This window comes from Thermothielavioides terrestris, chromosome 5, assembly GCF_000226115.1.
Source record: "Thermothielavioides terrestris NRRL 8126 chromosome 5, complete sequence".
In the NCBI taxonomy this organism is placed as follows: domain Eukaryota; kingdom Fungi; phylum Ascomycota; class Sordariomycetes; order Sordariales; family Chaetomiaceae; genus Thermothielavioides; species Thermothielavioides terrestris.
The window spans coordinates 1,128,507-1,155,753 of NC_016461.1; the positions used below are offsets into that span (position 1 = coordinate 1,128,507).

The 27,247-nt window shown below is 58.4% G+C and overlaps 12 protein-coding genes across 12 annotated transcripts; 8 read left to right on the forward strand and 4 right to left on the reverse strand.

Annotated features, from left to right (window-relative positions):
• THITE_2120995 (uncharacterized protein) lies at positions 1 to 2,250 on the reverse strand. The gene is made up of 5 exons (XM_003656366.1): positions 1,836 to 2,250; positions 1,638 to 1,681; positions 1,145 to 1,557; positions 849 to 1,071; positions 1 to 790 (listed from the first exon to the last, which is right to left on the reverse strand). The coding sequence occupies exons 1-5, from the start codon at positions 1,932 to 1,934 to the stop codon at positions 628 to 630; spliced, it is 942 nt and encodes a 313-aa protein (XP_003656414.1). The 5' UTR covers positions 1,935 to 2,250; the 3' UTR covers positions 1 to 627.
• A 2,033-nt stretch (positions 2,251 to 4,283) lies between these two features.
• On the forward strand, positions 4,284 to 6,650 carry THITE_2120997 (uncharacterized protein). The gene is made up of 3 exons (XM_003656367.1): positions 4,284 to 4,500; positions 4,969 to 5,091; positions 5,147 to 6,650. Exons 1-3 carry the CDS (start codon positions 4,480 to 4,482, stop codon positions 6,317 to 6,319), a joined length of 1,317 nt encoding a protein of 438 aa, XP_003656415.1. The 5' UTR covers positions 4,284 to 4,479; the 3' UTR covers positions 6,320 to 6,650.
• Positions 6,651 to 7,155: 505 nt separating this feature from the next.
• Positions 7,156 to 8,612, reverse strand: THITE_2121000 (uncharacterized protein). Its single transcript, XM_003656368.1, has one exon. It carries the CDS (start codon positions 8,459 to 8,461, stop codon positions 7,169 to 7,171), a length of 1,293 nt encoding a protein of 430 aa, XP_003656416.1. The 5' UTR covers positions 8,462 to 8,612; the 3' UTR covers positions 7,156 to 7,168.
• A 201-nt stretch (positions 8,613 to 8,813) lies between these two features.
• Positions 8,814 to 10,499, forward strand: THITE_2121001 (uncharacterized protein). Its single transcript, XM_003656369.1, has 2 exons — positions 8,814 to 9,076; positions 9,128 to 10,499. Exons 1-2 carry the CDS (start codon positions 8,983 to 8,985, stop codon positions 10,255 to 10,257), a joined length of 1,224 nt encoding a protein of 407 aa, XP_003656417.1. The 5' UTR covers positions 8,814 to 8,982; the 3' UTR covers positions 10,258 to 10,499.
• On the forward strand, positions 10,500 to 13,664 carry THITE_2121003 (uncharacterized protein). The gene has a single exon (XM_003656370.1). The coding sequence runs from the start codon at positions 10,918 to 10,920 to the stop codon at positions 13,345 to 13,347; it is 2,430 nt and encodes an 809-aa protein (XP_003656418.1). The 5' UTR covers positions 10,500 to 10,917; the 3' UTR covers positions 13,348 to 13,664.
• A 514-nt stretch (positions 13,665 to 14,178) lies between these two features.
• THITE_2121004 (uncharacterized protein) lies at positions 14,179 to 15,663 on the forward strand. The gene is made up of 3 exons (XM_003656371.1): positions 14,179 to 14,418; positions 14,492 to 14,542; positions 14,619 to 15,663. Exons 1-3 carry the CDS (start codon positions 14,241 to 14,243, stop codon positions 15,398 to 15,400), a joined length of 1,011 nt encoding a protein of 336 aa, XP_003656419.1. The 5' UTR covers positions 14,179 to 14,240; the 3' UTR covers positions 15,401 to 15,663.
• Positions 15,664 to 16,323, reverse strand: THITE_2121011 (uncharacterized protein). The gene has a single exon (XM_003656372.1). It carries the CDS (start codon positions 16,229 to 16,231, stop codon positions 15,926 to 15,928), a length of 306 nt encoding a protein of 101 aa, XP_003656420.1. The 5' UTR covers positions 16,232 to 16,323; the 3' UTR covers positions 15,664 to 15,925.
• A 523-nt stretch (positions 16,324 to 16,846) lies between these two features.
• THITE_2121012 (uncharacterized protein) lies at positions 16,847 to 18,247 on the forward strand. The gene is made up of 4 exons (XM_003656373.1): positions 16,847 to 16,867; positions 16,933 to 17,273; positions 17,343 to 17,418; positions 17,492 to 18,247. Exons 2-4 carry the CDS (start codon positions 17,242 to 17,244, stop codon positions 17,933 to 17,935), a joined length of 552 nt encoding a protein of 183 aa, XP_003656421.1. The 5' UTR covers positions 16,847 to 16,867; positions 16,933 to 17,241; the 3' UTR covers positions 17,936 to 18,247.
• THITE_61961 (uncharacterized protein) lies at positions 18,099 to 19,108 on the reverse strand (the record flags this gene model as incomplete). The annotated part of the gene is made up of 3 exons (XM_003657273.2): positions 18,912 to 19,108; positions 18,595 to 18,806; positions 18,099 to 18,526 (listed from the first exon to the last, which is right to left on the reverse strand). The coding sequence occupies exons 1-3, from the start codon at positions 18,995 to 18,997 to the stop codon at positions 18,099 to 18,101; spliced, it is 726 nt and encodes a 241-aa protein (XP_003657321.1). The 5' UTR covers positions 18,998 to 19,108.
• A 1,561-nt stretch (positions 19,109 to 20,669) lies between these two features.
• On the forward strand, positions 20,670 to 21,980 carry THITE_2121016 (uncharacterized protein). The gene is made up of 4 exons (XM_003656374.1): positions 20,670 to 20,836; positions 21,020 to 21,186; positions 21,293 to 21,589; positions 21,755 to 21,980. Exons 2-4 carry the CDS (start codon positions 21,121 to 21,123, stop codon positions 21,947 to 21,949), a joined length of 558 nt encoding a protein of 185 aa, XP_003656422.1. The 5' UTR covers positions 20,670 to 20,836; positions 21,020 to 21,120; the 3' UTR covers positions 21,950 to 21,980.
• A 1,626-nt stretch (positions 21,981 to 23,606) lies between these two features.
• On the forward strand, positions 23,607 to 24,115 carry THITE_2057473 (uncharacterized protein; the record flags this gene model as incomplete). The annotated part of the gene is made up of 3 exons (XM_003656375.1): positions 23,607 to 23,710; positions 23,778 to 23,868; positions 23,936 to 24,115. The coding sequence occupies 3 exons, from the start codon at positions 23,607 to 23,609 to the stop codon at positions 24,113 to 24,115; spliced, it is 375 nt and encodes a 124-aa protein (XP_003656423.1).
• Positions 24,116 to 25,881: 1,766 nt separating this feature from the next.
• On the forward strand, positions 25,882 to 27,010 carry THITE_2121023 (uncharacterized protein). The gene is made up of 3 exons (XM_003656376.1): positions 25,882 to 26,238; positions 26,341 to 26,535; positions 26,653 to 27,010. The coding sequence occupies exons 1-3, from the start codon at positions 26,080 to 26,082 to the stop codon at positions 26,902 to 26,904; spliced, it is 606 nt and encodes a 201-aa protein (XP_003656424.1). The 5' UTR covers positions 25,882 to 26,079; the 3' UTR covers positions 26,905 to 27,010.
• Positions 27,011 to 27,247: the final 237 nt, after the last annotated feature.

The following is a 27,247-nucleotide window of genomic DNA, read 5'->3' on the forward strand; positions in this document are numbered from 1 at the left end:
TCGCGTGACGTGCGACGCCAGCTGCCCGCGTCCGTATCCGACGGAATGGTTTAAAGACGTTTGTGGGCAAGTTTAATTCAGAAGAGGATAACGGGGCAGCATAGCAATGCAGGTCCCAAGCTTGGCAATCTCTCAGGCGTGAAGAAACCGTCTAAAAGGGGCCATATATGTGTGACATAGAGTGGTTTGTCTTGCCGGTTCCGTCGTCTGCGTGAACTCGGCCATTTACCCGCCCATCCATCCGTCCGCTTCAGTCTGGACACAGACCAGTCACTTCCCGCTCACATGAGTACTGTGATGGGCGCTTCTGCCGAGCCAGCGATGCTGCCCGTGCGGTATTGCATTGGATATTGCCTGGAAAGGATCGAAATCTGGTCTAGGTAGTCTGTGCCTCCGAAGTAGTGGGTTATCGACGAACCTTCCCGAATTCCTGTCGCAGGATGGGGTATCAAACCTTGAAAAAAACAAAGAAAGAGGCCTGCAATGAGAATAATCAACCATCACATTCCTCACCCCCCGTACCGCCCCACCTCCGGGCCCGCCCCTGCAGTTCCTGAGTCTTAGAACAGATGGGGAGAACTGTGTCATTGGTGATGTTTGTTTAAGGATTGCCCGGGAAGCGCCATCTCATTCCTTTTCCTTTTCCGCGACGATTTTGTTCACGAAATCGGCAATGGCTTCAAAGTAGCCCTCCTCGATCACGCTCGAGTTGTGGTCGCCACCGGGCAGTGGCTTCCACACTTTGATGGGGGCCTTGGAGAGCTCGTAGAGGCGCTTCATGTGGATGGGGCTGATCCGAATTTTGTCAGCGCGGATGTTGACATGGTTTTGGGGAGAGGCAGACTAACGGGACAATCTCGTCTTGAAGGCCGCTCAGAAACAACGTCGGAACCTTGATACTCGGGATCAGGCTGTCACTGGGCCAAACCTGGTGGCAGAGGTAGGCGAGGTATTTGGCGGGCGGCATTATGCTCGGGATGAGCTTGCGCATGCTCAGGAAGGTGTTCTCGAGGATCAGGCCGCTGATGTCTCCGCCGCCTTGGTTCTTGGCAACAAGACGGATACCAACCGCTAACCGACAATGTCAACCCCGTATCCTTCCGCTGCGGGGAACAAGGGCTTCCGGAGTCAGGATTCGACATACCTCCACCCAGGCTCTGGCCGTACACGACAATTTTGTGGTCCCTCGTCTCGGCACGATCACGGAGGTAATCGAGTGCGGTCTGAGCGTCGATGTTGAGGCCCGACTCGTCAGGCTGGCCGGTCGAGATGCCGTAACCACGGTATTCGAGCATGAAGACGTTGCAGCCGCTTGCGGCGATCAGCATGCGCGCAATGGGCAGACGGTGGCCGATGTTGCCAGCGTTGCCATGGAACATCAGCACCGTCACCTTCGAATTGGGTCCACCGCGCGGACCCCGGATGTAGAAGGCCGACAGCTTCTCCCCATCGTTGGTTGGAATGATGAGCTCCTCGTAGTCTCTGAAATTAAACTGGCTCGGGCGGGGGACGTCGGTTCGAGCGTTGGCCGGGATGTGGGACGGATAGATCAGGGCCCTGCCGGCGCGAGGTTAGTACGTGTGATAAGGGGGGTAAATGGGGAAGCGGTCGGACGACGGAGAAGGAGGCATGCGTACTTCTGCTTGAAGTAGAGCAGGGCGGTCAAGAGAGCGGCGACCCCCTAAGACGGCCAGAGGAGCGATTAGCAGGTGGAACGGGCATGGAACGCGAGGCCGGCGAGGGAGCTTTGCAACTTGCCCCCTGAACCAGTCGGCGTGGTTGGCGACGCAGCCATTCAGGCACTTTGCGGGATTCGCAGAGGTGTCGGGGCATACAGTAGAAGCGATAGCAGGCAGCCGCATATAGCTCGCTGCGCTGCTCATCAGCGAGACAGTCTGCTCCAGGAGAGAATTGCTCGACGACGGATCGGGCATCTCGGAGAAAGGAAAGATCGGTGGAAAAACGACGGTCAGTAGGTCAGGTATTCCGTACCCGTTGTTGGGATACGGAATGTCGGTCGTGTATACTACTGCGTACACTAGCGGTCGGCGGTGGAGGAGATCAGGGGTGGGACAAAGTCGGGGTGCGTTAGCGGACTCAGCAGGGGTGCATCAAAAGTGCTGCTTTGGCGTTTGCCTGTGGTGCTTGTCACTTTCAAGTGCGGAGCGACGGTGCCTCCACACGGCAGTAGTGTAGTATAGTGTACGCTCGGGCATCTCAGGTGTTAGGTGACTTCGGTGTCTCCCGAGGTATCTGGCATTACCTGTACTGCATGAGAGGTGCTGCGTAGGCGAACAGTTACCTACCTGAGGTACCTAAAGGTACCTCGGATGATGGGGCTGACACCCCGTTTGCATGTGGAGATACCGCTGCGGCACCGTCTGTGGCCCGGGGGAAGGAAATTTGCCCAGGTGTGTGCCAGTCAGAATCACCGAACGACTGGTGTTAATATCGGCCTGAGCAGATCTGGCCATTTTCGTCGTCCCACGGCCGGCAGATTGCTGGGCCCCGGCCTCCGATCGGGCCCGCTCCCGGAGCCACCATCCCGGCTGCCAAGCCGCCGGACCTGCTGCCATCGCGATCGACAGGAAGGATCGGTCAGCTGGGCCAGTCTGTTAATTACAACCTTGCATGACAAGCATACCAAACTGAACATGAAATATCTAACTACCACAAAACGGATGCTCTGCTGGCAAGGCTAGGCGCGGCGCGCACCGGAGCGGACTGATCGATGCTCGAGCTGTGGCTTGCAGCTCATCCCTTTGATTGCAGCGAGCCCCATTTTCGGAAGAGGCAATCTGCTTGGCAACCACGCAATGCAGGTAGGCACGCCCGACACAGTAGTCGCGCGCGACAGAGACCCCTCGCATTGGATCGTGCCGCACTCTCACTTGAGCATGCAGACCCCATCACACTGCAGTGGGCTCCAGTCATTGACGTGAGGATCGTTGACGTTCCTGCAAGCCCTCAATGCACTAGACCTAAGCAGGAACATGAACCAGTCGGCTGGAAGCAGTTGCGCAAGCTCTGAAACAGGAGACAGGAGGAGTTGCAGCACACCCCCAAGAGGCGTGAAACCACAGAATGGCGAATGACATCGCAACAAAGCCGTTGCTGGAGACGAGACCGTTATTCCAGAGAGCAGGCGCCGAAACGCTCTAGAAGCCCGGAGGAAAGATGATTCGTCAATGCATACGCATTTGTCTGCCCGGTTTCTTGCCTAGCGAAGGTTGATGAAACAGTCAGAGATACCGCATACACTCAGGAGATCGCAGAGACAGAAGTGTAGGTATATTCATGTGTGATTTTTCTTTCCATTTTTTCTTTTAATACTTATTTTATTTATTCGTTATGTTGAATTGTTTTCTTATTTCCGCACTCCCTCTCCCTCAAGTGCGAACTACCCTTGCTGTGAACTTGAGGAATCAACAGAAAGGCCGCCCCAAGCAGTTCGGCTGTAACCAAGTCAACGCCCGATGGGTTGCTGCATCGATTCCTTTTCTTAAATGAAATGGAAACGCGCTCGCTTGGGCCCCTGACCAACCAAGACGCGCCTCAGGTCGAGTTTCGTGTCTGGGATATGTGCCGCACAGCCCCACTTCTCAGCCAAAGCTTTCTGGCTGCGTCTGCGGTCTGATGCACAAATCGGGGAAGCGGGTTGCTCTAGTATATGTAGGTATGCACGGACTACGGAGTATGGATAACTGCATATTCTGTCCTGCTATGCTCTTTGGAGACATTTCCCATTTTGGCGAGCAGGCTCAGGCCCATGGGATGGAGGGGCTGTCTGGGGGGCGGCACGAGCCCGGCAACTGGGAGCTGAAGTGACAGTGGGGCTCGCGAACACATCGCTGCCCAAAGCCTGCAGAAAAACATCTCCAGCTTCCGACATTTTTCTCTTGCTACATGGCTGCCCATTCACGTCACCTTCGAGAGACTCTGGTCCCCGAATCCTCCTGTATAGAACACCTGACACAGGGAATCGACCGAATTAGATCTACTTAAGAGCTAGCGAATTCTCTACGCGCTCTTGGTCACCTCGGCCCAACTGGCGCGCTGTCTCCTCGTCAGCTCCTCCGACTCTCGACTCTCATTCGTGCCCAAAGGCACAGCAGCCCACCAAGGTCCGCTCACAGCCGCCTTGCTCCCGCGGGAGACACCGATCTTACCTCCGTGCCGCCGAAACCATCCGTATCTTACAGGTGCACCCACTAGGTTCCGATCTCACCGTGCTTTGGCTTTTCGACCTTTGACGCTCTGGAGCCGGGCATCAGGCACCGGTCACCGGGCAACTGCATTTCTCGCTCTCTGTCTGCCCAGGGATTGGTTGGATCTGGGCTACCGCATTTCCCATCCAGTTGAAATTCTCAAGGGGTAGTGAGGACGGCTCTTGGCAGCCGCTGAGAACGACCCGCCCGCCTCACCTGCATCCTGCGCGCCAATTGGGACAAACAGGGAGTTTGGCCGGCCGCCGACACCATGGTTTCCTTTTCGTGCGAGGTAGGTCACGTCGTTTATTCCATTATGCCATCCAGGGAGACCTGCTTTCTCTGGTATTGTCGACTCCCGGTCATTCCATTAGAGACAACCGCATTCTTCAGTGTCCGGCGCCTCAATTCCAACCCTTTGTCACCCTCCTTTGCTGGGTCCTGGCTCTTGACGCACACCCCCATCATGAGCATCCCAGGAGGGCAATCTTAAACTGACATCACACGCTCACCCACCCACACACCACTTCCCGCGCAGGTCACAGCCAACAGGTCACACCCCCCCGGCACACCACCCCTCATTCCCGCACACCCCTCCGCGTCTGATCAAGCTGATACTCCCTTGGTTCAGTCCCCCTCTCCCTGATCCTTCCCTATCGCCAAGAGACACTGCTTTTCTATATGGTTCTGGTTACTCTAGGGAACCAATTGTGTTGAGCATTCAGTAGCATCTGACGACTGTTCTTGTATCGGTGCATAGGCCTGTGGCGACGTCTTGACCAAGAAGAAGCTCGACCCGCATCGGAACCGCTGTCGAGGTGCCACTTTTACCTGCATCGATTGTATGGTGCACTTTCCCGGCACAGAGTACCGCTGGCATACGGTAAGGCAGATCTGCTGTCTATGTCGTCGGTGCCGGCACGCTAACTGTGGCCCAGAGTTGCATGACGGAGGAGCAGAAGTACCAGGGCGCCCTCTACCGCGACAAAAAAGCCAACGCGCAGTCTGCAGCACCATCCGCGAACAAGCACGCGGCGTCGAACACCATGGTCCAAGCAGCTTACGTCGAAGATGTCGCCGAGGACCATGATTCCTGGCGCGACTACGAACAGCGCAGCGATGACGACGAGCAGTCTCTCGCCGACCCTCTCCCGGAGGCACCCACTCCCCCTTCTGCTCTCGAAGCACAGCGGGCGGTCAATGTGTTCGATTTCCTCGTCGCCAACCCGACACCGACGGCCTCCCATGTTTCTCTTCCAGCCTCTGCGCCTATCCAGCTAAGCAAGGACACACAGCTGGTTCGCTTTGACCCCGATGCAAATGGCACGGCCGGCCCCCTCAATGACGACGGCGCGATGGTCCAGTACGGCACTGGTCCGGTGCCGACCAACTTCGAGACACCTGCGGCAAAGACAGCGAGGAGAAAGACGAAGGAGGGTGACAAGGACGCTAAGAAGGATAAAAAGCGGAAACGGCTACACATCGAGACCGACCACATCATGACCGACGCGCCGCCCGTGTTGCACTCGGGGTTAACTGGAGGCATGAGCCGGTTGATGTCCAGACCGTCTGTGTTCCCGCCATCGCCCGACTACTCCGGTGGCGACGCTGCCGAAACACCGGCTAGCCCTCTGAAGAAGTCGAAGTCGAAGCACCACAAGTCCAGCCGGACAACGGAGACGCTGGGCAACAGCCTGATGGCCATGATCACCGCCGGATCCAAATCCAAGTCGACTTCCAAGAAGCGCACAAAAACAAAATCGAGCTCGACCCCGTCGAAGCCCAAGAAGAAGCGCACGGCCAAGGCCCTCGAAGCGCCCAAACAGCAAAAGCTGCTCGAGTTCACACCGGGATCCAAAGACGGCAAGGAGGAGAGCGGTGCCCTCGTCGTGTTCAAGCCGCGGGCGGAGCACTTCCTGAGCTTTGTGAACAAGGGACCCGAGAGCGAGCGCGGATGCAGTGTCAATAAGGCGCTGAAGAGGTACCATCGCGAGAGGAGTGCGTCGGGGAGCGGCCTCAGCAAGGTGATGGAAGAGAAGGAGCTATGGAGATCGTTGCGGATGAAGAAGAATGAACGTGGCGAGATCGTGCTGTTCTGTCTTGATGATTGAGCGGCTGGGGGGCATTTTGCATTTCAACGGAGGCTTTCATCTATCAAGGGGCAGGGCAGAGCGGGAGATACATCGGGCCGGGAGTTAATGACGAGGGCACGCGGCATATCCCTTGATTTCATCTTGTTTCCTTCTCATGATGATACCTTTTTGTTTGTGTTTGGAATATGAGGGCATTTGTGGGCCCGAGCGCTGCGTTGCTTTTATGGCTTCCCTGATTTTGGGGTTTCAAGGTGCAAGAGTCGCAGACTCACCTGGCATCCGCTTGCTCTGTCTTACTTCCATTTGACAATGGTGGTTTTCTTGATTGCGCTTCTTTGATTGCTCGTCGCTCCTTGCTGACGGTGGGTTGGACCACGCACGGTTGGAATCCTGTTCTTCGAGGTGGGTTTGGACTTCCAGGGCGCAAGCGCTGGGTGCGATGGAACCGTGCTGGCCAGGTGGTTCTTCTGTGTGGTGTGATTGCTGCCAGTTACTGTCTGTGTGAGCGATCCTCTTTGTTTTTCGTTTTCGTTCTGATGAGTTGGGTGGGCAGCTTGTGGCTTCGTGTTCTGTCGTTCACTGCTAACTGTGTTGTACGATATGAGATACAAGCTCCGTGTAGCAGCAGAGGGATGGGCACAGCTGGGCTCCTGCCCGATTCCATGTCAGTTTTCCTTGCATGCCCTTGGGCGCTGCTGATTCTATTTGTATTGGTTTCCTTTCCACTGGCGTCTTGCAAGGAAGCAGTCATCTTTACAATGCAACGCGGTATGCTATTAGGCCTCAAGTTGCTCATGGGATTGGGCATCCGGAACCGTCTACCGAGGGATTTTGTGTATGATCCGCTGGATATAAGCATAGCTCTCATCATGATGCAGCTCGTAACGGCAGAATATGCTGCACCATTGCCTCCCTCCGACACAGCGGGCACTCGGGCTTCTCTCTCACCCAATCCCCTATACACGCCCAGCAGAACACATGCCCACACTGTGTAGCCGCCGGGTCCTTCAGCTGTTCCAGACACAGGGTGCATTTCCTCTGCTGGGCGCCCTTGATCCATCCCATGACCTTTTGGCTCGCTCCTAAATCGTACCTGGCCTTGCCCCCTCGGAGCACTGGCGTATGTGTGGTCACCCCGATCGCCTCCAGACTCCTCTGCGCGTTTGACCCTCCACCGCCGGGGACACCAAGCAACTCGGTATTGCTCGCATATGCGTTCCCGTCCAAGCTCACGTCCACGTTCGGCCCGGGCCCGAAATCCGCCCTCTCCCGGTACTCCGCACCCTCGTCCACCTCCGGACTGTTCCCGGCCGCAAGCTGCTGCCGCACGTGCAAGTACCCCCTCACGACCATCTGCACCACCAGCAGCACCCCGAGCACCTCGTATCCCGCGCGCCCGCCCTGCCCCTCCTCCACCCGCCGGGTGAAGACGTACCGCAGCCCGAACAGGCGCTTCGACAGCGAGTAGTACGCGCCCGTGAAGTAGAACACGGCCAGCGCCGCCGCCTGGATGTGCGCGCCGCTGGTCAGCGCGGGCAGGTGTGCCAGCAGGTAGCGCAGCACGCGGGCCTCGGCGCTGGGCCCGCGGCCGGCGCGGCTGGGGCGGCGGCTGCCGGACTTGTCGTCTACCTCGCGCGCTTCGTCGCGGCCCTGGCCCTGGCTCTGGCGGGCGAGGCGCGCGAGACGGGCCTGCAGGCGCGCGCGGAGCGCGGCGCGCAGGCGCGGGAGGAGCAGCCCGGCGAGGTAGGGCAGGAGCGTCGAGGCGATGATCATGCCTGCCCGTCGGGTGAGGGAGGGTAGGACGGGCCCCGGGGTGCCGTCCTTGGGGGAGGAGGTGCTGGTGGTGGTGGCAGCGATTTGTGGGGCTTCGACCTGGACGAGATCGCAGTATTCTTCGCCGAGGGTGCGGTTGCCGAGCAGCGTGGTCAGGCCGAGGTAGAGGGCGTCGGCGAATGTGCGGGTTTCGTTGGCCCAGGCATGGGCGGAGCGGGCGCCGCGCAGCCGGCGGTGCAGGTCACTCAGCCGGTTGTTCAGGACCCCTTGGAAGTAGGCGTCCTTTTGGTGAGCGCGAATGATGTCTGGCGCGGCAGCGAAGGGGTATGGCGAGGTGGTTGTGAGTGACGGAGGGGGACGTGACGGCGGCGGTTGTGGAGAAGCCATGTTGACTGTGATTTGTGTGCAATTCGATGAGAAGAGATATTACACGTCAACAATCCAAGAGCCAGGTCGCGGTCACGCCTGGTCCCTTTTGCTGTCGTTTTTCGTTGCGTCGGCGCCTCACAGGAGTCGAGGTTCGGTTCATGACGGTGGGCTCGGTACTTCACCCAGCCTGGACCTCGGGTCATTCAGCGCCAGGGGACCACCCATTTCTTACGGTCAATTACAGGTAACTTACACGGTACGGAACTGCTGTAACTCATGGGCTGCAAGGCTGCAGGGATGCCGGTTCAGGCTAGGCGGTCAGACCCCAGTTTCTTGGGATTGACGTCGTTTCCTGGACATGGAAATCCCCCAAATTTCATTCGACCAGGGGTAATACAGGGATGCTTGCCGATCGAGAACAGATTTCGTGTTCGATCGTTTTTGCAACTTCCCCCGTTGCGTAGCCCAACAGCGCCGGATCGCCATTTGGCCGACAACCTCTTCGATGACGCCGACTAAGGCCATTACAGTCAGGCACAATGGACGGCGGTGACCCTGCGGTCGAGCCCCAGCTCGACTCGTTCAGCCTGACATTTCCGCTGCCCTACAGAGTCGCCTTCCTCATCACTCTGGGTGTGTACTGCTCCCTCATCCGGCACACAATGGCTCCTAACAATCAAGCAGCCGTTTGGGGATGGGGTTGCAACCTGCATTTTCTTCACCTCCGCCGCATCGACGTGCCCTTTCTGATCCGCTACCCGAGTCGCGCCAGCTCGTCACAACCAACCCACCACTCCTCGACCTACCGCTTGGCCGCCTTTCTCTCGCTCACATCGACGCTCTCCATCGTCATCTTTTGGCTTCTCACCCGCCGAGACCCGCGCCGCGTCATCGACTATGACTGGCTGCCCATGACCAACCTGCTCGTCCTCGCCGTGCTCTTTGTCCTCCCCCTCCGCCGCCTTTCCGTCTCCCACACAGGTCGCAGCCGCCTGCTCCGGACGCTTCGCCGCGTTGCGGTGGGCGGCATTGCCGAGACCAAAGATGGCAAGTTTGGCGACATTATACTGGCCGATGTCTTGACGAGCTATGCGAAGACCCTCGCCGACCTATTCGTTTGCATCTGCATGTTCCTCTTTACCCGCGATGGTTCTGCTACTGCCAGGCCCGACCGGGGTTGCGGGGGTGCCGTGCTCGTGCCCTTGATTATGGCACTGCCGAGCGCGATCCGTTTGCGGCAGTGTCTTATTGAATTTGGGCGCGTGCGCGCAGCACCATATAAGGAATCCACGGGCTGGGGCGGGCAGCACTTGGCTAACGCGGCCAAATACGCGACGGCCTTTCCGGTGATTGTGCTCGGGGCGATGCTGAGAAACCAGCAAGACGGGTCGCCGGGCCTATATCGCGCGTGGGTGGCGGCATGTTTGCTCAACTCGCTGTATAGCTTCTACTGGGACGTGGCCAAGGATTGGGATTTGACCCTCTTCTCGAGCGAGCGGGGTTCGCCCGACCATCCGTTTGGACTGAGGAGAACGTTGCTGATACACAAACCGGGCGTGTATTACGCCGTGATAGCGCTGGACCTGGTGCTGCGATGTACGTGGATGACCAAGCTAAGCCCGGAGATGGATCGCATTAGCGACTTTGAGAGCTCGATATTCCTGATTCAGTTTCTAGAGGTGTTCAGGCGATGGGTGTGGGTCTTCTTTCGGATCGAGACCGAGTGGATTCGGAACTCGGTCCCCGGGTTGGGAGTGGACGATATGGTTTTGTTGGGCGACTATCAAGGGAACAAGTACGAGGATGAGGATTGAACGGCCATGTCTTTGGTGTTGGGGTGATCCGGTGGCTGCTTAGGAGTCTGGATATAGAGGTCTATTTTAACGATGGCATGTGTGAGTACATTAGAGGGGGCATTCAGGCACCCGTCGGCCGCCGCATGGGGCGAATCCGGTCATCTGGAGGTTATAGACTAATGATTCAAGCATGTAGAGCGAAAAACATCTCTGTCGACATCTGCTCGCTCTCTTTTGCTCAGGATTGCTTTGAGAATGCGACAGAGATGCCGTTCGCCAATACCCAGCAACAAGCCACGGTTCCTAACTGGTTGTTGCTGTCTCAGCACTACAGCTGGCTCCGTATGTCTCCGCTTACCAACGGTCGTGGAAAATCATCATTGCCGGCAGGTGCTCCGGCTGGGTTTTTGTCCGGGCCAGAGCGGGACAAAGGACGAAGCCGCCTCGTGACGTAGCGGCCAGAGCAGCTCACTAGCAACACAAAGCGAAGAATCGGTCCGGATGCCATGGAATATTCGGCTTTGTCTTCGCCTTGAAAAGCTGGCCGGCGATATCTTGGGCATAACACGCACCACCTTCCTTCGGCAACCGTCTCAACGGGACTCCGCCGTTCGCCACCCCCTTGAGACAAACTCTACAAGCTGGAAACGGTGCCTCATTCGCCGACGTGCCGCGGAAATGGCTCTTCAAGAAAGCGCCAATGTCTCCAGCTCATCTCTGGGGTTGTCGGGAGCAGAGACGCCCCTCCCCAATTCCCTCTCGCCTCCTCCCCCTCGAGACGCGGAGAGGTATGAAAAGAGGATCCTGCCGCAGGTGCCGCGGAAGCGAGAGTCTGGCGTGTCCAACTTCAGCAAGGAGGTCGACGAAGCGTTGGCCACGCCTGATTCCGTAATCACTCCCGACGAAGGTAGTATCTGTCTCATTTACCGCCCATCTCCGTCTCCGAGATCAGCGCCAGGCGGCGGAGACGCTGAGTTTGCCGCGGCCCTAGACCACGAGAAAGACGACAATCAGAAGAGGGAGGATCTGAAACTCGACATAGCAAACCTTCCAACGTCGGTACCCGGCGGTGTTCTCTCCCCGAAGGTGGCCAAAGTGCTTGGAGTCCTGGGGCCTCGAGAGAGCACCCCGTCAGGGCACAAGTCGCCGGCGAAGGTCAGAAGACTCACGGGATTCGAGCTTGCCTGCGAGGGCAGCAGCCAACTCAACAAACGACACCGCGCCAAGGAACATACACAGCTCCATGGTGAAGTCTCTCCAGTCAGCAACGAAAGCAGCCCCTATGACCATGAGGAACCGAAGACCGCGGTCTCAGACTTGGACGCCGGCCCGGAGGCGGACGGCTGGACGTACTCCCCCGAGCCGAGCCCGGGCTATTATGGCTCCAGAGATGCTCATCTCCACAGCGCAGAGTCATCTGTCGTCCCGCAACCTCTGCGCGTCGCGAAGCCGGCAAGACCCAGCCGGAGTCCAGAGAGAAAAGTCCTAGAGACGCCACCGTACGTCGAAGGCTCCCCGCGCTTGCGGGATATCGTGGACCCCGGAGTGTCCGGTCACCGTACACCGAGCGACAAATCCAGTCCGGATCCATACCATGAAGCGGCAAAGCAGCTAGCGAAGGGTGACGCAATGGCCACTCAGCAAGCAAGACAGGCGGAAAGGAGCCAGGCAGAACAGCTCGCTGTCCAGCAGTTCGTGGAAGCGGGCAGAGCAAGCGGTGCTGGAAGCCATCGCAGCTACGACTCCAGAAAGTTGCCCTCTCTACCACACCAGAACTATCGGCACCTCCCGTCAGATCTCCCTTCTGGCGGGATCCCTTCCGGTGACGACGAGAGGCGCGTCCCTGTCTGGCGGCCGTCCAATTATCAGCAAGGCTCTCCTCGCACCGTGAGCGCCAGCACCTTCGGCCGCCTCACCCGCCGCTTCCACGCTCAAGACCCGGGACAGCGCAGCAAGTCCGGGGACGACACAGACAACTATCCCAGCACCCGAACCCCTGACACCGGCGGTTCCATCCCCTTCTCCTTCGGCCCCAGCGACAAAGGCGGCAAGGCGAACACGCGCCACAGGCATAGCAGTTCCGTCATGGCCAAAGTTTTCTTCGGCCGCACGTCCGCCTCGCCAACCATCCCAAGAACCCCAGCGACACCAACACCCCCGGTACCGAACAACACCCCCATTGAACCAAGCTTCCGTCACACCCGCGCTCACCACCATGCCAACACCCACGCCCACGCCCACCACGCCAATCCATACAATCTTACTCCCAGTCCGCCGTCACACTCATCATCCTCCGCGTTCCCCATCTCGACTCCGGAACTTCGCGTAGGAACGGGAGAGGAAACAGCAGCAGCGGCGGCGGCGAAAGCCAAGACGAAAGCCTCCATGTCGGCGCTCGCAGCCAAGACGAACGACCTGGTCGGTGCGGCCGCCGGGTTCCTCAGCAAGAGCACCGCCAACATCGGACACGTGAGCATGAGCGGGGATGAGAGGCGGCGGCAGAGGCTGAAGAGCAGCATCCGGGTGCTGGGCGACGGGGGCCGGGTCTTGGCGGGCGGAACTGCTGGATCCGGTGTTGGATCTACGCCAGGTTCCGGCGTCTCTGCCGTGTCGGCGACTTCTCTGGGATCGGGATCGGGATCGGGATCACCGCCTGCGGCGCTTTGGGGAGCCGGCGGCGGTGGGGTTGCGGCTGGCGGCTATAGGGGGAGGTTGGGTTCCGCGCCGGCGGTTACTGGTGCCACTGAGTTCGCATTTGCATCTCCGTCCGCCGGGGACGGGTCTTTGCTGGGGACCGGGACGCTGCCGGGTCAGAGTCTGGAGAGCAATGTGGGCGGTACCAGGGGAAGCCCTCAACCGTGGCACGGCCGAGGAGTGCGTTCCAATGTCAGCCCAGATATTGGGAGGCAGAGTCCGGGCCAGAAGGCTCGTGTTAGCCCAGTTTCCACTCATAGGCGGTCGCCGGCTCCAAGGCAGGGGCCTAGTCCCCGGGGCAGTCCCCGGCCGAGGAGGAAGAATGGGGGACCGTCACCCAGACGTTCAGGGGAGGGAACTAGAGAGCATGGGATGGGGGCTCCAGGGCCGGGGATCGGGCTGGGCGTGGTGTAGAGACTGGGTGAGATGATATGGAGCGCTGAGAGAGTTCGGGGGTTGGAATAGATGGGGGTGGCTTCGCGATGTGTTTGTCCATTCCACGGTACGGTACGGGAGGTACGGATGGAGCAATCCACCAACCAGCTTTACGATCCCCATACATGCCTGTTGAGTCGCTCGATTCTCAAGAAGCCGTCATTTGCGTCAGTGAGCATAGTCCATACACACGTAGTAAACAAAAAGGTCAACAACGGCGCGGAAAGGATAATCAAGAGGAGAGGAAAGCATTGGTGTCCCAAAAAGAAATAAAGATGGACAGGGTACGGATTACTGAATACGGGCTTCCCTGACTTTGGCCATTGATACTTGTAAGTTACAGATACGGTTACGAGAAGTTGACGCCTCTGACGTCACTGCTTTAACTCAGGTACGGGGTATGTAACGTTAGCTTGCCCGAAGCCAACCGAGGCCGAACGATCGTTAGCGCTCCCTGCCAGCCGTCCGGAACCGGACCGGGCCCGTGGTGCCTGCCTTATCCGACAAGAGGCCCAGCTTGGAGCAACGGGCAAGACGCACCTGCTGCAGCCCGGTCCCCCGAAGCCATGAGCGGCTCTCCTGCAGTAGAAGAGCAGCCGCTAATCCAAGTCGGCTCGCCAGAACACGAAGAAGAAGCGCAGACGGTCATCCAGGGCATACAAGACCTGCCAGCCGCCGAAACTGCACTTGAGCTGCCTCGGGCATCAGATGAGGAGGCCGAATCGCTCGAGGTCGCGGAAGAAAGGGATGAGGAATCCTGTTACTGGGATGCATCGAGCATGGCGCCATTGAACGCAGCGTCGGCGGTCAGTCTTTGATTGCTAAGTTACATGCCTCACGCTTCTATGACCCCGATTAAGTAGCCCCTGCTCATGCGCACCAAGGCCGCCATCGCCCGGCTGCGGGCCTACCGGCCGCCGCCATTCCCTCTGTGGGACCGCCTCCCGCTGAGCCGCCGCGCTGCCGTGTTGTTGTTGCTGTACGCCGACCGGAGAGGCGACCTGCGCGCTGTCATCACCATGCGCGCCGCCAGTCTGCGCAGTTTCTCAGGTGCAGCCTGCTAGCCTGCTGCCCCAAGCCCCCTGCCTAGCCGCCGTACCTCACTAACACCACTCCTACCCAGGCCACGCGGCCCTCCCAGGAGGCAAAGCTGACACCCTGGATGAAACTCCATGTATCCGTCCACCCTCTAATTCCTTTTCCCCTTCTTGTCCGACTACCGCACTCCCTCTTGCCTAACGCCCCCACAGACCAAATTGCCCGCCGCGAAGCTTGGGAAGAAATCGGCCTCCCCATGGACGACACCAAGCTCCCAGCGCCCTTCCGCATCGAACATCTCTGCTACCTGCCCATGAACCTCGCGCGTACCGAACTCGTGGTCCGGCCCTGCGTTGCCCTCCTCCACACTGCCGAGGCCCCGATCCCACTCGGCTCCGCCTCGCCCGCCCCGTCTCCAACAGCCGAGGAATCCCTCATTCCGCGGCTCGACGCCAAGGAGGTGGCCGCCGTCTTCTCGGCGCCGTTCCACGGCTTTCTGAAAAGCACCGACGAGCAACCCTCTCCTCCTCCAGGGGCCAAGCAGCAACAACAACAGAAACAGCTTCCACCAGGCCATTGGTACGAGGGCCACTGGACGCAGTGGCACGACAAGCCGTGGCGGGTGCACTTCTTCTACGTGCCCGTGACGAACCAGCGCGTCGTCAAGCCCAAGGTGAGGGAGGGCGGGCTGGCTGCGCTGTCGGAGGACGAGTCGGAGGCGGGCGAGGACGGGGCCGAGAGCAGGAGGTACAAGGTCTGGGGGATGACGGCCCGGATCCTGGTCGACGCGGCGACGATCGCGTACGGGGAGGAGCCCGAGTTCGAGCACAACACGCATTTTGGGGACGAGGCCCTCATTGAGGCGCTCGCGAAGCAGGGCAGAATGGGCGAGAAGAAGCGGCAAGAGAGCGCGCCGATGTCGCAGGGTTCGAAGCGCGCTACTGAGGCGGTGAAGGGGTTTGAAGGGAAGAAGGGGGAAGGGAGCAAGATGTAACGGCAGCATTTCGGGTGGATAGAGGGATGTTTGGGATATCTATTAGGCCGTACATGGGGCAAGCTCTCATCCCTCCCGGCATGGCCGGTTGCTGCGTCCATTCTTCCGCCTAATGGCAAGCAGTCTCCTTCGTCGCCGGAGTGCGCCCACCAAACATCAGGTATCCCAGCCCAGCGCCCACCGACACGGCGATCATGACCCAGCCGTTGTACGTCATGAAGATGAGCCTGATCGCGTCAGACACTCTCGTCAGCCGGGGTTGAGCCGTCTCGGGAAAGACAGAAGATCACAATTTGAAACTTACATGATCATGAAGGCGTAGAAAGTCTGGAAACCATAGAGCACCGCCTTGACAACATGGGCCCGCCGCGAAACCTGCTCCCGGCTCTGCCCTGCACGCAGCGCAAGAAATGGGGTGTTTTCAGTATCTGCTTCCTCAGATTGGCGCGGCGGCGGCGACGGGGATCGGGGCACTCAATCCAGGCGCGACGCTTCTTAGCGGATTGATTTTCTCACTCATGCAGGTTACACACGCTTTGACCGATCCATCCTCCAGGCAAGCGTACAAAGTACTCGATTCGGACTGGGTGGGTGGGTGAGGGAAGGAAAGGGCCACTCAAGCCCAGAAAGAGAAAAGACAAACTTACGCGGCACCGTGTCGACCCGCCTGGACAGCGCGGCCTCGTACCGCCGGATCCCCTCGCGCAGGGCCTCGTATCCGGCGCAGATGGCGACCACGGCGACCAGCGACGCGACCAGACCCAGGTTGGACGTGATGTGCCACTGGCGGAACACGATGCAGAGGTTGGTCGTGTCCCAGGTGAAGAGCATCTGTTGCGCGCGTGGAGGTGAGCGTGAGGCAGAAGCGTTCAGGGCGAGCGACGATGGATAGGTTTCTCTGAAAAAGAAAGCAAAGGTGTGAGTGAGGGCCGCTGACTGACATTCATGCTGCACATGTGGCTGCCGCCCCCCATATCCCCGTGGTCCATGGCGTGGTGAGAGTGGTCCATGGTGGATGGAGGCTGTGTCTTTGCTGCGAGGGGAAACGTTCAGGGCGGTGACTCTGCAGCGGCAAGCAGGCGGCGGTTTGCGAGATTTGGGACTGATGAGACTACGACTATTGCTTGTTGTTGGATTGTGGGTTGTCCGCTTGCTATTAACAGGTGTGCATGCGTTGTTCTGTTGTTCTCGTATCGTTTTGGGGGGGAGTTCAGGTTCGCTTGGAGTGTCTCAAATCGACCCTCCAGCCTCAATCTGAAACTGCTTACGAAGTCGGGCCCTACTGCTAACGTCAAGCAAGCAACCGGGAAGGGCAAGGAGCGCCAACGATCCGCCTTACCAAGCGGGGCTGGGTGAGCTGCAGTGACGCGAGCGCCGTATCGTAACGCTGCAGGTGTCGTCTTGGCAAGCGCGGGGTCTCCAGCGAGGCGCGCACTAACCAGGAGACAACCATCCGACAGACCTAAGGTATGGTCAATGTCGGAAGCACTGAGAGTAAGCTCTGTAGACTGACTGTACCTATGCTCCAAAAGCTTTTTGGGAGATTCAAGGTTTACATAACGTTGATAGAACCCGCGCTGCAAGTAGCATGTACGGATACTCGAATGGCCCCGCCCGATGATATCCGAGTCTTTGCTTGCGGGGTTGAACTTGCGTCTTGAGTCACCTTACCAAGCGCTCTCGCTCATCGGAGCTCTCGGCCCAGTACTTCTAAACCTAGAAGTTATTCGCTCACACGACTGAGTCGATAAGAAACGACAGGTTTTCATTGCGCTCACATCTGTTCCCATAGTCCTCCCTAAATTGACCTCCCAGTGGGGTTGAGTGCTTGTAACGCCAAGATGCTCAGTCCGCCAGTGAACCTGCCCAAGTGGTATGTTCCAGATGTCCAACCTGCCAATGACTCTCAGCGCCTCCAGTCGGGATTGCTGACCATGAACAGGCTGGAAGAGAACTCGCACCTGTTGAAGCCGCCCATCAACAACTACTGCGTATACAACGACGACTTTACCGTCATGGTATCCGCCCTCTCCGTCCTTCGGCCCGCTGTCCGCGTGGCGCGTGGCGTCCCCTAACCTCCCTGGAATTCAGATCGTCGGCGGTCCCAACGCGCGCACAGACTACCACATCAACCAGACGCCAGAATGGTTCTACCAGTACAAGGGCGCCATGCTCCTCAAAGTGGTCGACGACGGCGCCTTCAGGGACATCGTCATCCGCGAGGGAGAGATGTTCCTGCTGCCCCCCAACACGCCGCACAACCCGGTGCGCTTCGCCGACACGGTGGGCATCGTGCTCGAGCAGAAGCGGCCCGCCGACTCGATCGACCGCATGCGCTGGTACTGCCAGCGCGAAGGGTGCGGCGCGGTGGTGCACGAGGCCGCCTTCCACTGCACCGACCTGGGCACTCAGATCAAGGAGGCCGTGGAGAGGTTCAAGGGGGACGTGGCCGCGCGGACATGTAAGGCGTGTGGTGAGGTCGCGGACTGGTGTCCTCGACCCGGCTCGATTCGGGATCCGAATTTGGCCGAGTGAGAAGAATACTGGTGAGGGGTTCGTTTCGGAGGTAACCGGGCAGCGCCAGTCCAGCATACGGATGTGTATACCAATCAAGTACTGGCTAAATATATAATAGCGAACGCGGACGACAAGTCCAGCAGTATCCTGAGCTTAAGTCTATGTTACCTGGATGGGAACCTCAAGTCTCGGCATACTCATATGAGCTGGTCGACTCCTCCACCGCAACCTCGATCTTGGCTTCCTCCAGCTCTTTGCCGCCCACTCTGATGCCCGCGCGCATGACATCGCCCGGCACAACCGGACCGACACCCTTGGGCGTGCCCGTCAGGACAATGTCGCCCGGTTCGAGGGTCATCACCTTGGAGATGTCGCTCAGGATCCGGGGGATACGGAACAGCATCAGCTCGGTCGAGTCGTTCTGCTGCACCTTGCCGTTGACGGTGAGGTACAGCTCGATGTTGTGCGGGTCCGGGATGGCCGCCTTGTTGATGACCTTGCTCACGGGCAGGAACGTGTCGAAGCCCTTGCTGATGTCCCAGGGCAGACCCTTCTTCTTGGCCTCGTTCTGGATGTTGCGGGCCGTCATATCAATGCTGAGCGCGTAGCCTGGACAAACGTGTTAGCATGACCAGCCAGTCGCGGGGACGCGGGAAGGAGGGGGGGGGAGCGCTCACTCTCGATCGCCTCCAACGCCGCCTGCTCGTCCTGTGCGCTGAGATCCCTGACCCGCTTGCCCAGGATCAGAGCGAGTTCGACCTCATAGTGCAGGTCGACGCCCTTCGGCCGGATCACTGGGCCCTCGCCGGGAAGCAGGATGGACGAAGGCGGCTTCAGGAAGAAGAAGGGCTGCTTGGGCCGGGCGCTGTTGAGCTCGGTGATGTGGTCCCTGGTGCAAGTTAGCCAGTGAACACTGAGCTGCGTGGCGCATGCCGGACAAATGAAGCCCGAGAGAGCGCATGCGGGCGAGATACAGCAAAAGGGTTCTACACACGCATAGTTGCGGCCAATGCAGATGACTTTTCCGGCTCTCTTGAGCGATGCCATTGTAGCCATTCCCCTCCTCATGAGCAGAGCCATTGCGAATCGTTTCCCCGCGCTGGATCGCGACGGCTTATATTCCGCTGCGCTCTGCACCGGGCTTAACTATTGCGTTTGGGGCCCGACAGGCGCATTCTTCACAACCAATCCCGTCAGGAGGGGAATGCGACTTCGGCAACAGTCGCCTGGTTCGGCATTCACTTCTGGAGGCACGGCTCCAGATGGACCCGCTTCAACTTAGGGGTCGGTAACGCTGGGTATATTACCTGACCTAGGCGATCCATAATTACCTGGTCTTACGGTAACTGAGGGATCTGTATTACGCCTGTCTGTAATGTGAAGGATTGTGAAGCGTCAAACCGCGACTGTCCCACAATTGAGGGGTCCCGGAGGTTGGTTGCTGATAAGCTGATGACGTCGGCTATATACACGAAGTAGGACATGTGTTTGCGGGGCTGATGATCGCTTATTCTGGTGCCCGTGATAGCTGCCAGGTGTGCCTGTGCACATGCACTCAGGCGTACCTATTGGACACACACGGATTTGCGTCAGCTTGTCAAAGTCGCAGCACCGGGGTCCGTCTATTGACAGCGCCTCGTAAAAAGCTCCAGTTACCTTCCTATACCCCCGACTTTATTCATGGGTAACTCGTAGGAACCCGGGGGCTTCCAAGAAATGGGCAGGTGCGGGTAGGTGAGCGGGGGACAGCATCTCCTCTGTGTTCGTGGGACCCAACGGCCCGGTCCCAGCAGCCGCGCGTTGAAAAACGGAGGGGCATCTTCGCGTAGCAGCGCCAATGCGGGGTCCCCACGCGACTACGGAGGCTCCGAGCTCAGACTCTTCGAAAACCCAAACCACAACCGACTTTCTCGCCTTTACCTCCCCCGCCTACCCACCTGCCCCGCCCCCTCTTAAAAATTTTTCTAACGTGTACAGAAAACAAGCCTTCCCTACCTTCCAGGTACCTTACCGACTCCACAGTGGGCACAATACTTCCGTACAGTGGTCGGTTCGAGGGCAATGCAGTGATTGAATTGACCACAGTGCAGTGGTCGGGTCGACCGCAATGCAGTGGTCGGGTCGACTGCAGTGCAGTGGTCGGGTCGAGGGCAGTGCAGTGGTCGGGTTTGCCTGTGGCTTGCGTGCCATAGCCACAGGCACGCAAGCCACAGGCACGCAAGCCACAGGCACGCAAGCCACAGGCACGCAAGCCACAGGCACGCAAGCCACAGGCACGCAAGCCACAGGCACGCAAGCCACAGGCACGCAAGCCACAGGCATGCAAGCCATAGGCAGGCTCAACCACTGCACTGCCCTCGACCCGACCACTGCACTGCAGTCAGTTCAATCACTGTACTTCCCTCGACTCGACCACTGTACCGCGATCGACCCGACCTCTGCACTGCGGTCGACCCGACCTCTGCACCGCGGTCGACCCGACCTCTGCACCGCGATCGACCCGACCACTGCACCGCGATCGACCCGACCACTGCACCGCGATCGACCCGACCACTGTGGAGCAGTGTAATTGGCGAAGAAGGTAAGGAAGGTTTGTTTTCTGTAGGGCCTTGAAAATTTTTCTTGGCAATAGTAGGGCAGCTAGGTGAGCGGGGTAGGTAAAGGCAAAAACATCGAGGTGGTTTGGGTTTTCGAAGAGTCCGAGCTCGGAGCCACCGTACGCGACCATCCCACGCAGCATTCAATGCCAAAACGCCCTCGGCTGACCTGCGTGTCACGGGTCCCCTGTCGGTCCCGGCAACAAGCCCCCCACTGACACAAAGCACACCTCACAGCCTTGCGCACACGCATATCAGCGCGGCCCAAAGCACCTGCCACCCAACAACAGCCAATGCACCCCGACCGGAAGGGGCTACCGATGTAGGACAGTCCATCTTCCCCTTCATTGGGTTGTGTGACCAGCCAATACAAGAAAGATTTTCTTGCGGCTGTTCCATTTCTTCGCCTCATCCGCACTCCATGAAACTGCTACCAAACACGCAAACCGACCAACCGAGCCAACCTTCCAACGTCTCAGCAACCGTCTCGGCGCTGACATCTCAGATCCATCGTGAACTGCGATACCGAGGCATTCCATCATCATACATGAACATCGCCGGGCCTTGAATCGACAAAAGCGTGTCCAGGTCCCAAGGTCATCGAACATGGCCAGCATGGAGAGCCTCCAGCTCGCGCAGATGCTCGCCGATTTGAGCGATCTGAACGCGGCGGTGAGTTGCAACTTGTATCGGACCGTCCGACTGCGGCCGCTCACGTCTGCTGTCGACCGGCGTTCAAAACCTGCAGAATGAACGAGTCTCTGATGCACCACCCTAGCAAGAATCCCAAGCCGCCCTTGCTGTGGTAAACGCCAACAAGACGTCCAGCTCAACGTCAGCACCCGATGATTTGAGCAAATCCCCCGAACAACCCCGTCCACAGCGTCCAGGGCCTCGCCATCACCAGCGCTCCGGCTCCGGCGGCTCGGTAGCCTCGGCGGGCTCGTCCTTCATTTCGAGAACAGCCTCCCCAGCCAAGTTTGACAAGTACGGGCGGCGCATTCTCACCCCGCCTAACACCCGGGCCAACTCGGCCTATGGGTCCATCCCAGGAACTCCGCGACGAGAGACAGAGGTCAGCACAATCTACTCACTGCTCGGAATCACGAGCCATCCTGGCATCGCCCTCTTTCTACATCTCACCGCGAGCATCGTCCCCCCTGACAAATACCGGTGTTACTTCCTTCCGCTGCACCAAAGTACAAACTTTGATTACTAAAACACATCTCGGGATCAATAGACCGATGAGGACGTCGACCGGGCTAGCACACTGATGGCGCTGTATGAACTCCGCGCGAAACTGAGAGATCAAGACAGCAGTCGGAGCCTGAACAAACTGAGGGAGAAGGTTGCCGCGTTGCATGCGAAGCAGGCGCAGAGCGAGAAGAAGGATGGTGCTAGTGGGACGAAATTCACGTATCCGAAGAGCTCCTGAGCTATGATCGTGGGGCTAGCAAGGGAGCGTGGTGATCTCGCTGGTTCGGCACGGAGGTTTACTACCGGCTTATTCGGTTCATGGGTGGCATCATGGTGTTCTCGGCGTATGGCCTGGGGTTGTCACGTCGCGGAGTATCACGGCGTTTTGGTACGGGATCATGCACGCGGCAAAAGCTGGTAATAACGAAGAGGGAGGGTAATGGTCCGCTGCGACTGCGATGGTGGTCATGGGATACAGGAAAATGTCCGGAAGCTCCTACCAAAAGAACCCGCTTACCGCCTTCAGTACGGCCGGCAGAATTAGCCGGTATTTACATCGACATACAGATCCTTCGTCCCCCCATTCCGTCCCCTCAATCTACGTCTTTCTCATCATCATCATCCTCCTCAATAGAACCACCTTGAACCTCTTCAGCAAATATTTTCTACGTAGGCTTAAGCGCTTGCTCTTAAGCTACCTAGGTAATCCTCTAGCTTAAGAATAAGTAAGTTGAAGCGCTTACTAGCATTGAACCCGAGACTTTGAACGGCCTAGCTTACAGCTCTAATCTTATTCAGAGCTTCGATCTTACATCCTCCCTTCGCCTCTCGCGCCCCCTTCTCCCCCCCCCCCCCTCTCAATATCCTTGACAAATATATCTGCAGTACTGTTAAGGGCACTGAATAGCTTTATTCTTTTCTATTCGAGTAGTTGGATCTCGGGGATCGTGAGATTCAGGAGAAGTTCAGGAGATGGATTCCGTGGGGATCGCCAGTGCAGAGTGTTATTACTTTACCAAGGCTTACAGGCTTGGCATTGGAGGCGGTGAGCGGATTCATTTGGTAGGAGCTTCCGTACACCACACAAGGTGGGAATAGGACTGCTTGGCACGAATGTATGCATCACTAAGACACTAACCATATCATCAATCATGACTACCTGCCTTATCTTTCTACACGCCATACGTGGGAAGCCCCGATATCTCATCTGCTATAGCGCACTTAACCTGCCCGGTTGCTGGTCGTCGTAAACTGATGTTGAGAACTAGGCGCAGTCAATCGGCGTGCGGGATGTTGCATGCTAGGGAAGTCATTTCTGCTGAGGTTTCTGGCCGGAGGAACCGTTTCTACACTTGAAGTCTGGTGCACTCTGTACAAGAGTATGCATTTGATGTGTGGGTTGGGAGCTTTTTGACACACCCAAGCTGCCATTGCAGAGAACAAGGAACAAGCGCTTTTCCTTGCCGCGCGGTTCATGTGGTAGTTGGGGCTCAATGAAACGACAACTGAGGTCCAGCATACAGATTCGTACAGTATTCCGTACACCACCGGGTAACGTTAAGGTGTAAAATACGGAGCAGGAGCCTCCCTTCCCTGGCGAGCAACATTCTTTGTATCGGTATTTACGCACGCTTTGCGGAGTACGCTCCTTCAGGAAAGAATGCACTGGCCACCTCGATGATCACCCCGTCTGCCTTGGCTACACGGGTTGTCCGCGTCTGGTCTCGGCAATCACCGAACATGCAGTGACCTGATTCCAACGCGCTCGGGCAGACAAGGACAGCCGACAAGGCATACTGAATTTGCGGTTAGCTTTGAAAGGACGCTACTCGGATTCTGGCTCCGTCCGCCTCGAAGCAAAGAATCAGAAGGGCCGGAAAGCGATCGAAGCAACCATGGCGACGGGCGTCGACGCGAAGCTCTTGAAGAGCACCAAGTTCCCTCCGGAGTTCAATCAAAAAGTGGACATGCAAAAGGTCAATGTGCAGGTCATGAAGAAGTGAGTGGTTATACTGTCGAGGACCAGGCAGTTCATCTTTGCAGCTCGCTAACGGGACGCTTGACAGATGGATCGCCAACCGAGTCATAGAAATCCTGGGGAACGAGGACGACGTGGTCATCGAGCTCATCTTCAACCTGATTGAGGGCGGTCGCTATGTCAGTGTCCCCTCCAACTTCCTGTGCGCCTGCCTCGGTTTTACGCTAATCTATGTTCGATCGGCAGCCCGACATCAAATCCCTCCAGATACAGCTGACCGGCTTCCTCGACAAAGACACGCCCACGTTCTGCAGGGATCTCTGGAGGTTGCTTCTTAGCGCGCAAGCAAGCCCCCAGGGCGTGCCCAAGGAACTGCTAGAAGCGAAGAAGTTGGAGTTGATGCAGGAAAAGGTGGGCAATGGATGATGGGGCAAGGAATATCCATGCCGCACGTGCTGATGCGATGGAACAGATTGAGGCAGACAAAGCTGCCGAAGAAGCCCGCCAACGACGAGAAGAATTAGCACGCCGCGACCGCGGAAGAGGCGGCCGGGGTGGCGGCGGAGGAGGCGGCCGCGGCGATTCCTGGCGGGGCGGGCGCGACGATAGGGATCGTGGTGGGTATGGTCGTGGCCGGTCCCGCTCCCCACCCCGCTACCGCGACGGAGAGGAGCGTGGCGGGCGTGGAGGTCCCCGTGGTGGCTGGAGGGATACATACGTCCCTCGCGGAAGCTCACCTCGCCGTGGAGGAGGAGGATGGCGTGACAACAGACGGCGGTGGTCCCGATCTCGCACGCGATCTGCGTCTGTCCGGTCGTTTTCGTCTCGGTCTCTCTCGCGTAGCCTCAGCCCTGACGGAAGCAGACGCTCCGCCACCCGGTCGCCCAGCCCACAGCGGTGGCGTCGTGCGAGGCCTCGGTCCCGCAGCCCGGTGTCTCGCCGGGACACGACTAAGCGACGCCGGTCTCCGTCTGGCCGAACCCGCTCGGTGTCTTCCGACCGCAGCTCTCGTTCACCCAAGCGCCGTCGTTATTCGCCTTCTAGGAGCCGGAGTCGCACTGAAAGCCGCAGTCCGTCTAGAACACCGCTACGGCGCCGTGGCCGGTCGATGTCTACCTCTTCATCTAGGCTGTCTCGGTATTCGCGATCACCCAGCCGAAGCCCTCCGAGGCGGCCGAGACGGCACAGCCGGAGCAGCCCCCGCGGTGTTGGCCGATACCGAGGCAGAAGCCGGACTCGAAGCAGGAGCCGTAGCACTAGTCCTGCTAGCTCGCTCGATGATCGACGTCGTGCCCCCCGGCACCGGTCGCGTGGCGGGTCCGGGGATCGGCGTCGCGCGGGTAGTAACGACAGGCCGAGCAGCGGATACAGGGATCGGAGAGCTTCTCCTGCATCTTCATACTCTTCTAGACGGGACAGATCGGCTGATGGTTCAGGCGCTGAAGACAGACCGCGACCTCTTCGTGACGATCAAACAGCGTCATCTGCGCAGCTGGTACGTCCCTACGACCGAGCACGGAAGAGGGAGCTTATGAAACTAAGCAACTCTGACAGGACGCAAAAGCAGCCAATGAACTCCGGGAGAGGGAGCTGAGGGAGAAAATCAAGAAGATGAGATCCTCAAGGAGCGGAGGCGACAACGCTGAGGCTAACGCTGCTTGAAGTTCTCTTCCCGTCAGCTTGTCCATTTCAGAAGCACGACGATCTCTCTCAGTCCTCAATGGCCTGGTTGAGAGGATGTGGGATCCCTGAGCAACCAGCTCCTCTGTGGGCAACACAATTCGGTAGCTCACTCAAATGGTTTGACGAGCATTGGCTTCCCGACCCCCTTACCTACACATCTAGCTTAGATAACTCAGATCGACAGACGAAGTATCTAGGTAGATACTTTGGGCAGTAAATTGATTCTAGCACGACAACGGCCTCGTATGTTGAGGCTTGCAAAACAAGGATCCTTGATTGTGGCCTTGTTGCTGCATTTAAAGACGAGAGGTATTCTCCTCTGTTGGCCAGCGCCCCGAATTCTCGCCCGAGCCGAGAACGTTGGGTATCCAACTGCCATGAGATCACACTTTGGCAATTGGACACAAGGTGTTACCTCTTATGATCACTTAGTCGGATTGTCCCAGTAGTTCACTGCCGCCTTGTCAGCCCCCAACCGCCCTGCCTTGGGTTCCCCTCACACCTTCGCTGTGGTGGGTTTCCTGCGCTATGATTGGGCGATGCGGTCTACTGTGCGGAGCAGTACGGAGTTGTCCGTACCTTCGGTGATTCCACAGCGCTGCAACTTACGGCATCCTCCATGAACCAAACATCGCCCGCCCAGTAACTTCGACTGCCTCATCCTCAACGCTACTCTCACGGCGGATCCGCTGCGAAACGGGACAAGAATGTCGGAAAACGCGGCTCCTGCGGGGGCGGGCGTCAAACCGGCCGGCCCGAACGGAGTGGGCGACGGGGCGGCCACGGCGGGCATTCCATTCTATGAAAAGGAGCGGCAGCATCTCAAAAGCCTGATTGCGCAGCGCAGAGCGCTCGAAAAGAGACTGGTGCGTGTCTTGATTCTTGATGATGCTCATTTTTTCCCCGTCGCCGTCGCGTCGCTATGAAATGGAAAATCAACAGGGCTGCTAACTCGCAGCGGACGGCAGGCCGCAACCGAAGAGCACATCCTCGCCAAGGAAACCGAGTACCTCGAAAGCACGCCCAGCGGGAATATCATCACCGGATTTGACAACTACACCAAGGGCACGACGGCGGCTGCCGCGCAGAGACGCAAGGCGGGGCCGGCGGATCAGCACCGGGTGTTTTCGCGGAGCTCAATATCATACAACGCAGCTGCGGCGGTGCGTTTTTTTTTCCTTCCTCTCTACGTTCCCCCTTGGGCCCTCGCTTCTCTCTCTCTCTCCTTCGCCGCCCTTGGTATTGCAGCTACTCGGAATTGGGTATTGACGTCGAGTTAGGACGCCCAGACGCCCGCCTCAACGCCGGCCTCGCACGCGCCGACGCCCGTGTCGAGTAGTTTTGGGAACAACAGGGACGGTGCGTCGAGCGCGGCCACGCCGGCGAGTGCCGCAGGTGGCGGCGGGAGGGCGAATACGACGAAGAAGACCAAGAAGAGCGGTGCGGCGGCCGTGGCGGCGGCCGCGGAGGACAGTGAGACGGACGGGAGGGAGACGAAGAAGGTCAGGACGAGCTTCGGGGCTAGGAAATGACGTGGTTCGCGCGAGCTTGATTTCTGTTGCTTCCTGTTCTTCGGCTGGGGATAACGGCGTTTGGGTGGCGGGTGGGTTATAGACGGCACCGGGACAATGGCTTTGGAGCACGCGGGATACCCCTTGGATGTCGTGGCAACGGACGGTATGGCCCGGATGGCGTTGAGTGGGATTTGGAGATGGCTGATGATGTAAGCGTGCTCACCCCCCGATGACGCACCAGTGTGCGACGAAGCTGCTTATTTGGCATCGTCTTCCTGTCTGTGAACCTAATCTATGGACTCAGACGAATCTTGTGCTTGGACATGCGACTTCCGTAAGCTCCTTCTGTGATGGGGTAGGT

Coding starts and splice junctions, on each gene's coding strand:
- THITE_2121016 (XM_003656374.1), top strand. CDS start 21,121: ATGGCCAGCATGGAGAGCCTCCAGCTCGCGCAGATGCTCGCCGATTTG. Junction 21,187..21,292: donor TGAGCGATCTGAACGCGGCG/GTGAGTTGCAAC, acceptor GCACCACCCTAG/CAAGAATCCCAAGCCGCCCT. Junction 21,590..21,754: donor CTCCGCGACGAGAGACAGAG/GTCAGCACAATC, acceptor CGGGATCAATAG/ACCGATGAGGACGTCGACCG.
- THITE_2121003 (XM_003656370.1), top strand. CDS start 10,918: ATGGCTCTTCAAGAAAGCGCCAATGTCTCCAGCTCATCTCTGGGGTTG.
- THITE_2120997 (XM_003656367.1), top strand. CDS start 4,480: ATGGTTTCCTTTTCGTGCGAG. Junction 4,501..4,968: donor TGGTTTCCTTTTCGTGCGAG/GTAGGTCACGTC, acceptor ATCGGTGCATAG/GCCTGTGGCGACGTCTTGAC. Junction 5,092..5,146: donor CAGAGTACCGCTGGCATACG/GTAAGGCAGATC, acceptor ACTGTGGCCCAG/AGTTGCATGACGGAGGAGCA.
- THITE_2121001 (XM_003656369.1), top strand. CDS start 8,983: ATGGACGGCGGTGACCCTGCGGTCGAGCCCCAGCTCGACTCGTTCAGC. Junction 9,077..9,127: donor CGCCTTCCTCATCACTCTGG/GTGTGTACTGCT, acceptor ACAATCAAGCAG/CCGTTTGGGGATGGGGTTGC.
- THITE_2121004 (XM_003656371.1), top strand. CDS start 14,241: ATGCGCACCAAGGCCGCCATCGCCCGGCTGCGGGCCTACCGGCCGCCG. Junction 14,419..14,491: donor CAGTCTGCGCAGTTTCTCAG/GTGCAGCCTGCT, acceptor ACTCCTACCCAG/GCCACGCGGCCCTCCCAGGA. Junction 14,543..14,618: donor CACCCTGGATGAAACTCCAT/GTATCCGTCCAC, acceptor ACGCCCCCACAG/ACCAAATTGCCCGCCGCGAA.
- THITE_2121012 (XM_003656373.1), top strand. CDS start 17,242: ATGCTCAGTCCGCCAGTGAACCTGCCCAAGTG. Junction 17,274..17,342: donor CCAGTGAACCTGCCCAAGTG/GTATGTTCCAGA, acceptor GACCATGAACAG/GCTGGAAGAGAACTCGCACC. Junction 17,419..17,491: donor ACGACGACTTTACCGTCATG/GTATCCGCCCTC, acceptor CCTGGAATTCAG/ATCGTCGGCGGTCCCAACGC.
- THITE_2121023 (XM_003656376.1), top strand. CDS start 26,080: ATGTCGGAAAACGCGGCTCCTGCGGGGGCGGGCGTCAAACCGGCCGGC. Junction 26,239..26,340: donor GAGCGCTCGAAAAGAGACTG/GTGCGTGTCTTG, acceptor AGCGGACGGCAG/GCCGCAACCGAAGAGCACAT. Junction 26,536..26,652: donor CATACAACGCAGCTGCGGCG/GTGCGTTTTTTT, acceptor ACGTCGAGTTAG/GACGCCCAGACGCCCGCCTC.
- THITE_2121000 (XM_003656368.1), bottom strand. CDS start 8,461: ATGGCTTCTCCACAACCGCCGCCGTCACGTCCCCCTCCGTCACTCACA.
- THITE_2120995 (XM_003656366.1), bottom strand. CDS start 1,934: ATGCCCGATCCGTCGTCGAGCAATTCTCTCCTGGAGCAGACTGTCTCG. Junction 1,072..1,144: donor CGGCCAGAGCCTGGGTGGAG/GTATGTCGAATC, acceptor ATTGTCGGTTAG/CGGTTGGTATCCGTCTTGTT. Junction 791..848: donor CTTCAAGACGAGATTGTCCC/GTTAGTCTGCCT, acceptor AATTCGGATCAG/CCCCATCCACATGAAGCGCC.
- THITE_2121011 (XM_003656372.1), bottom strand. CDS start 16,231: ATGCTCTTCACCTGGGACACGACCAACCTCTGCATCGTGTTCCGCCAG.